Genomic DNA, 7977 nt, shown 5'->3' on the forward strand with positions numbered 1-7977 from the left:
AAATGGATTATCGGAAATTTGAACTGAAGTACTTGGTTGACTGGATGACGATTCTAAAGAAAAATCAACGGCGGTTATATTTGCTAAACGATGTCTTGATCGAGTTACAGGTGGTGAACGTACAAAAGGTGATGAACGTCTTGCTCGGTGCATTCACTGAATATCCTATTAGTTTTTTAAAAGGAAAGAAAAATTATAATAAGTTATCCAATCAATAGACTTTTCTGATTTTGCCCACGTTTCGAATAGCCAAAAGATGCAGCAGAGGGGCAGGATTCGTTTGGTCTCAATATAATTGAGGACTGTTTGGCTCCAATAACCCGGTCCACGTACAAATCCAACTATTACTACGAACCAGAAAATTTTGATGTCTATTAATTTAACCACTTAAAATAAATTTTCGTAATTTTAAGAAATTTAGATAAGAAGTAGAAAAAATTCTAAGTCCTAAAAACTAGAATGGCGAGAAATAAGAGAGAAAAAGAGTTCGTCGCAAAAGGTCGAAAAAGAAAAATGGTTGAAAAATAAAAGGTGACGGAAAAATAAAAGAAACTTATAAAAACTTAAAAATACTTAACTAATTTAACCTTATTACTACAACTAACTTAAAATTATAATCGCAAATTGAAATTACTAATTGGAATGATAATTGGTACATAGTAAAAGGTCTAAAAATATTAAAGCTTACAGGAAAAACTAAATCCCAAATAGAAATAACTAAAAAAAAAAAAAAAAAACTAAAACTTAAAAAGGCGTCGCAAAATTCTAAAGCACCTAAATCTTAGTCTAAAGAAGAAGCACTTAAGGAATTCTACGGCAAAGCCTAAAAATCTAGGAGTAAAAATGACTATAGCAAAAACTAAGTTTAAAATTAAATATGAGCTATAAATATAAATATTACGCTACAACGATTAAAAAGGGACAAAATATTAAAAGAAATAAAAAGTGATAAAAAAATACAATTTTTATTAAAATATTATTTTTATATTAATTATTTTAAAATATTAAGTTTTAAATATAATAAAACTAATTAAAAGTAGTTAAAAATAATTAAACTAAAAACTTAATTAATAATAATAAAATCAAACTAGGTTTTATAATAATAATAATATATTATACTCCGCATTAAATGCAGAATTAGGGCAAATTGGTGGCCTGGTCAAACTCCTTATGCGAGTCGCATGAAATAAGCCGGTTGGTCATGCGAGTCGCATGACTGAACTGGACTGGTTCAATTGACAGGTTCAATTTGACAGGTCACGTGATTTTTAAAATTTATTTTATATTTTCAGTTTTATAATATAAGATATAGATATATAATTTAACTAAAAACTTAATAAAATACTAAAATAAAATACAAATACTTTAATATTTTGTAAATAATAAAGAAAAACTTAAAATACACTTTAAAATATATATATTTTTTTTTATATATTTTTAATTTTTAAACAAAAATATAAATTTTACAAAAACTAATTATAACTTAAAAATTAAAAATATGGCGTTTCGCTTCGGCGATTCCCCGGCAGCGGCGCCAAAAATACTTGATGTCATGCGAGGTGTATATAAAATAGTTTATATTTTACTAGGAAAAACTATTAAATACGATACAATTTTACACAAGATATTTATTTATTTATAGAATGGATATACTTAAACCTTGCTACAACACTTATAGGCAGTGTACCTAATCGTACAGTAGTGTAGTTTTTAGTAAGTCCGGTTCGTTCCACAGGGAAATCTTTAAACAAAGCTCAACGCTATATTAGTTTACTTTTATTAAAAATACAAATATATATATAAGTAATATTATTATTATAAAGGGGGGTTTTTACCGTTTAATGACCGGTTTGTCGATTTTAAGACTTTAGTCGCAGTTAAAACCTAATGTAAAATATAAAATAAATACAAGACTTAAATTAAAGCGTAAAGTAAATAACGATAATGAAATTGCGAATAATAAAAGTGCGATAAAATAAACTTGCGATAATTAAAAAGTACGATAATTAAAAGTGCGATTAAATAACAATAAATAAAAGTGCGATAATTAGAAGTGCAATTAAATATAAAATAAAGGAAATTAAATATGAAATAAAAGAATTATGCTTATTTAAACTTCCGTAATCATGATGTTTGACGTGTTGATTTTAGTTTTATGCCCATGGGTTAATTGTCCTTTGTCCTGGATTATTTAATATGTCCGTCTGGTTTTTGTCCATAACAGTCCATCAGTCATAAATATAAAGTGCGAGTGTCCTCATCAAATTATTCTTATACCCGAAGTTAAATATTCCAACTAATTGGGGATTCGAATTGTAACAAGGTTTTAATACTTTGTTTAATGAATACACCAGGTTATCGACTGCGTGTAAACCAAGGTTTTACTACTTTGTTAACAATTACACCAATTACCCTTGAATGTAATTTCACCCCTGTTTTAATTATTCTAGTGGCTATTAATCCATTCCCGTGTCCGGTTAAATGAACGATTATTCGTACATATAAATACCCCGCCCATCGTGTCCGATCGAGTGTATATGGTAATTTATAGGGACGCCCAATTGTAAATCTTTATATTAACATTAACAAACTCTCATTTAATTAAACAAATATAAAGCCCATTAATAGCCCATAGTCTAATTTCCACAAGTGTCGTTCTTTTGTCCAAACCCCAATTATGGTACAAAGCCCAATTACCCAATTTTAGTAATTAGCCCAACATCATGATTACTTCATTTTAAATAAGCATAATAATAACTTAGCTACGAGACATTAATTTAAAAAGGTTGAACATAACTTACAATGATTAAAAATAGCGTAGCGTTACACGGACAGAATTTCGACTTACACCCTTAAAACATTCGCTAACATACCCTTATTATTAGAATTAAAATTAAAATTAAAATATAAATTATATATATATATCGTATAGATAGAGAGATAGATATTGTGTTTTTTTTTGTGTCTTTAAAACTCGCAGAAAACTTGCTTTATATAGGACCTGACCAACATTTTTACTCCATGCGACTCGCATGGATTTTGTGCCTCTGGCCATGCGAGTCGCATGGCCACCCTGGATCCAGCCAAATTGGTTTGTTTTCTTCTTGCCGACGTAATATAATAATAATATATAATATAATATATAATTATATATAATTATATATATATTATATTATATTCTTGTGCATAGTAGACTAGATATTTTTGGTCCGTTGCGTCGGGCGTTTCTTCTAGGCTCAGGTCCCGGTTCCGGATTTTCGAACGTCCTTTCGTACAATTTTATATCGTGTACTTTGCGTCTTGTAACTTGTACTCTTGTCATTTTGAGACGTTCCTCATCAATATTTTGAACCTTTTTGATTGAATCTTGTACTTTTTAGCTTTTTGGACCTTTCCGTCTTCAATTTGTCGAATCTGCCTTTTATCTTCACTTTTTAATATTTAAACGAATAGTGCTTGTAAATCGAACAATATCAACTAAAATCTTGTCTTTCTTGGGAAATAATGCTGTAAAATATGTGTTCATTTTTAGCCTTATCAACTGCATTATCAACGGAAGTACTATTGTAAACTATTATTTACGGTGATTGTCTATATGTAGAAATCATCAGATGTCGAAAACCTTTGATTTAAATATTCATTTATGGTGTGCCTTTTCAAAAGAATGCAATGTTTACAAAACGTATCATATAGAGGTCAAATACCTCGCAATGAAATCAATGATTGACGTATTGTCCATATGGATTTGGAGCGATTGTCACATGTGCTACCAGCATGGATATATGGAGCGCTTTAGCGGCCTGGTTTAATTTGGATATTCCGCCATGGAACTCGTTGGATGGCATATGGAATTGGGTGGATGGTGTTCCCAAAAACGGGAAGCAAAGAATGATTATTCGGGTGATTATTTTCGCTACTCTTTGGGATATTTGGCGGCTAAGAAACAGCATTACTTTTAAAGATTCAAAGTTTCGCAAGTGTCATGTTTTTGATAGCATTATCGTTGATAGTTTTAATTGGTTGTATGCTAGATATAAGAAGAGTAGTGTTAATTGGACAGGGTGGTTACAAAACACTCTGAACGCTTTGTAATTGTATTTTTTTTCCCTTGCTTCTAGCGTCTTGCTAGTCGCCTTTTTTATTTAATTTTTCTGCCGTTCAAAAAAAAAAAAAAAATTTGTTTTGGAAATTTTATGTATTTACGCCAGACACCTTAAGATAGAGCAATAATGAAAAAGGATAAGGGCTTCAAAAAATCATTCAGTCATATAAACAAATAACGATAATAATACTTTGAATTAACTTTACCGAGGGTATGTTCTTTGTTGGTAACCCTAACATTACCTTTCATTCCATGTTTATTCTTGCTAAGATCTTCTCCTTATTCCCATATCTGTTAAATAGATTCATCCATTTAGCATAGTCGGTTTTTTTCCTCATTTGTCATGTGAATGAGTAGAATAGATTGGACCCTAATTACTTGTCTGAAACCTAATTGAGTAGATCGATGCTGAAGTCTGATTCCTAATTGAATCGCGAACTTAATGCCTTGTCAATTCTTTCGATGATTCCTGATTGAATACAAACCCTAATATTAGAGAGCTTATCGTCATTATTTTTTTATCTGATTGGTGATGTGAATGAGTTGTAATTTTTTTTTTTTTTTTTTTTTTTTTTTTGTAAATCAGACTTCAGTGTAGCTTGGACCCCTAATTAGCGTAGCTTTTTCCGTCCTTTTTTTATTAACATGGGCAATTAAGTGATTTTAACCCCTGAATAGCCATTAATCACGTGATTAGGGGAGAATTTTGAATTGAATGGTTTAGGTTAAAGGTTGATTTAAGATTGGGGGGTTAGGATTTGTTTTGAATGGGATTCGGTAATTGTTATTGTTATTATTATTATTATTAGAAATTAGAAATAATTGTTATTATTATTATTATAAATTATAAGAATTTTTGCACCGGTGGTCCCTCAATTTTAGTGAAGAAAAGAGTAAAAAGACGAATTTACCCTCACATGCAAGGCACATGGCATGACTTAACAGACTTTTTTAACAGAAAGTTGACGGAGGGACGCGTAATCAAAAAAAGTGATAATAGAGGGACGCTGAAAGCCAAAAAAAAACTTGAGGAACGCTGTTAGCTTTTTGGGGTAAAATTGAGGGACCAACGGCACAATTATTTCGATGGTTTAAATGAGAATTGAGGAAGAGTATGGAGTGATATGCTTGTGAAAAGGGGCGGATCCATAAACTTTTTTCAATGGTGGCAAAACGTAAAAAAATTAGAAAAAACGTCAAATTTAACACAAAAATACACTAAAAAAAATTTCGATCGTCGGGGGCGGCTTACCCCACTTGATCCCCCCTCCCTCCGCCCCTGCTTGTGAATGATTGTATGCCTAATGAATATAGTTACAATATTAATGGCGGTTTATTGTGACAATGGAAGAATGGATGATGCTATGAGAGTGTGGGACGAAATGAGGAATACCGGTTTGAAGCATGATGTTATGTCGTTTGAGTGTTTGGTTAAGGGGTATTGTAAAACAGGGGATGTTAATTCTGCCATGATGATGTATAAGAATATGTGCAGGAACGGTTTTTGTGTTAGTTGGGTATGTCGTTGATGTGTTGATTAAGGTGCTTTGTAAGAAGAATAGAGTTTCTGAAGCGTTAATGGTTTCGAGAGATTTAATGAAGGGGAATAATATGGTTATCAAGGGTGAGAGCTATGAGTTATTAATTAAGGGTTTGTGTGGTGAGGGGAGAATGGAAGAAGCTATGAAGCTTAAAGCGGAAATGGTGGGACGAGGGGTCGAACCGAATTCAGAGATCTATCGTGCGCTTATTGATTGGTGGGTATGAGAAATATGGCAATGTGAATGTACAAATAACACATCAACAACGTAATTTAAGTATCTTACTACTTTGCATAGTAAAAATATGGTATGCATTGATTAAACAAAATATTGTGAATGGTCAAATAATACAATAAGCATTTGTTTCGCTTATGTATACAAGTGTAAGTGTACAACTATACTTGAAACTGACTACATATATCACAAAGATGGAAGAAGCCATAGATTGAATAGAGAGGAAGCCATGGACAAGAACCATGACAAGAAAGCAAATATGGTAGAAAGCAGATATCGGCTGCAGACTTTAGGAGAGCATACAGATTCACCCGATGTCAGCAATATATCCACCACACTAGCGGCAGAAGAGGCGGCACCCAATGTAAGCATCGATAACACCTGTTTTTCAATTAAATTGAATAGAACTATTATTAGTACTTAGTAACTTAAGTACATATGTAAAATAGTTTTTAAAAAAATCAAGACTTTACCCAATCCCCTATAACTATGATGAGCAGTATCCCTTTTTGTCGAATCGGGCGTTTTACTAGAACAGAGTATCCATCAAGTAGTGCTAATGTGAAACTCCACGGAATAACTAATCCCATAATTGTCACCAAAAAGCTGCTCAATCAATCAATCATCAATCAAACTAATTAAACGATGAACACCAAGGTTGTGTTTGGTTCGCTTAGTCATGTGGAATTCGATGAAAGAGGAATCTCAACTCCATTCCATAAGTGTGTTTGGTTATAAAATGAATTGAACTGGTATTCACCAACTCCACCGATAACTATCTGTGAACCAAACGCACCCTAAGGGCTAAAGAACGTAAAATTTTATATAAAGAAAGTTTAGAAATGATACCAGAAGGACGTATAACTGTAAAACTGAACTCCAAACGACATGAAGAGAAGAGAAGCAGATGAAAAGATGGTCTGACCGAGTCTCAGAGCGAACCCTGCACTTGTGCCCATGGATCCTGGAACGTCATCCATAGCCGTCTGATCTCGGTTACTTGAAATTCAAATCCACTTATGGAACGATTCATACGATGATGATGATGATTGTGTCTGCAACTGTAATACAACATAGCAGAATTTGATTCTCGGTTTCAATTTTAAAATATCAAAGTGTCTCTTAAAACCATTCATGTGTCTTGTGATGTATCTGTTGTTTTGATAGAAATCATGTGGGTTTTCGACAAAGACCACAGGTGTTGATTTTATTGAAGAATTTGGGTTTGGGTTGTACCTGCAAAAAGAGATTTAGGGGTGTATGGATGTGAGTCTTCTTGAATTATTCTTTCTTTTTTGTCACGTAATTTAAGTTAATAATTGTTATTGTTATGGTAAAGAAATGGTATCGAATGTGTCGGCAACAGAACCTTTGATCAAAGAATACATATGGAGACTGCTTTATTCATAAATTTCTTGTACTTTAAACACAAATTTTACACCTTACACCTACATGTACTATGTCATCATGTTTGTGGTGGGGTTGGGAAAGCACCTATTTTGTGCTTTTCTTTTTAAAGTATAATAATAATAATAATACAGTAAATAAAATATATATTCTTTTATAATAAACTTATTAGTAATTATTTATCTGGTTTTCTTGAAAAAAAATGTTGTTGTGATTGTAATGAAAAATACACATAAACACATGTTTTCGGGTGGAATTGAACTTTCAATTTATTGAAACTACGAGTTTTGTCTTACCTTTTTAGCCTACTTTCTTGTTTATTGAGTTTAGATACATGTGAATTTGTTGATTTTTTGGTTTGTATGGTAATAAAATAAAATCATACTTCATACTACAGTAATAAATATAAATAGGTAAAATGATATGAGAAACGAATAATTGAACAAATACACTGAAAACGATACATCAACAACCTAACTCATATTAAATCATGAATAAATCCTATATAGAAATATAAATATATAAATCATAGATTCATTAATAAATCATTAATAATAAAATAAAGATCAAATGTTTGATGGGTAGCCTGTCGAATATCCTTAGCACGCCACCCTTGTAAACTCGTATGCAAACATCAACCCTGATAATGACCCTGTGTAGGAACTAGAAATATATGTAGTTGTATTCTACTAT

The 7977-nt window shown here is 31.7% G+C and overlaps 1 protein-coding gene across 1 annotated transcript; it reads right to left on the reverse strand.

Moving 5' to 3' along the window:
* Positions 1 to 5953: 5953 nt before the first annotated feature.
* Positions 5954 to 7246, reverse strand: LOC139886288 (CASP-like protein 5C1). The gene is made up of 3 exons (XM_071870054.1): positions 6727 to 7246; positions 6351 to 6483; positions 5954 to 6258 (listed from the first exon to the last, which is right to left on the reverse strand). The coding sequence occupies exons 1-3, from the start codon at positions 6855 to 6857 to the stop codon at positions 6064 to 6066; spliced, it is 459 nt and encodes a 152-aa protein (XP_071726155.1). The 5' UTR covers positions 6858 to 7246; the 3' UTR covers positions 5954 to 6063.
* Positions 7247 to 7977: the final 731 nt, after the last annotated feature.

This window comes from Rutidosis leptorrhynchoides, chromosome 1, assembly GCF_046630445.1.
Source record: "Rutidosis leptorrhynchoides isolate AG116_Rl617_1_P2 chromosome 1, CSIRO_AGI_Rlap_v1, whole genome shotgun sequence".
Taxonomy (NCBI): Eukaryota; Viridiplantae; Streptophyta; class Magnoliopsida; order Asterales; family Asteraceae; genus Rutidosis; species Rutidosis leptorrhynchoides.

What these genes read in the sequence shown, in the direction of transcription:
- LOC139886288 (XM_071870054.1), bottom strand. Translation starts at nt 6,857, where the DNA reads ATGGATGACGTTCCAGGATCCATGGGCACAAGTGCAGGGTTCGCTCTG. An exon ending in TACAGTTATACGTCCTTCTG is followed by an intron (nt 6,484 to 6,726) that starts GTATCATTTCTA and finishes TTGATTGAGCAG; the next exon opens with CTTTTTGGTGACAATTATGG. An exon ending in TCATAGTTATAGGGGATTGG is followed by an intron (nt 6,259 to 6,350) that starts GTAAAGTCTTGA and finishes ATTGAAAAACAG; the next exon opens with GTGTTATCGATGCTTACATT.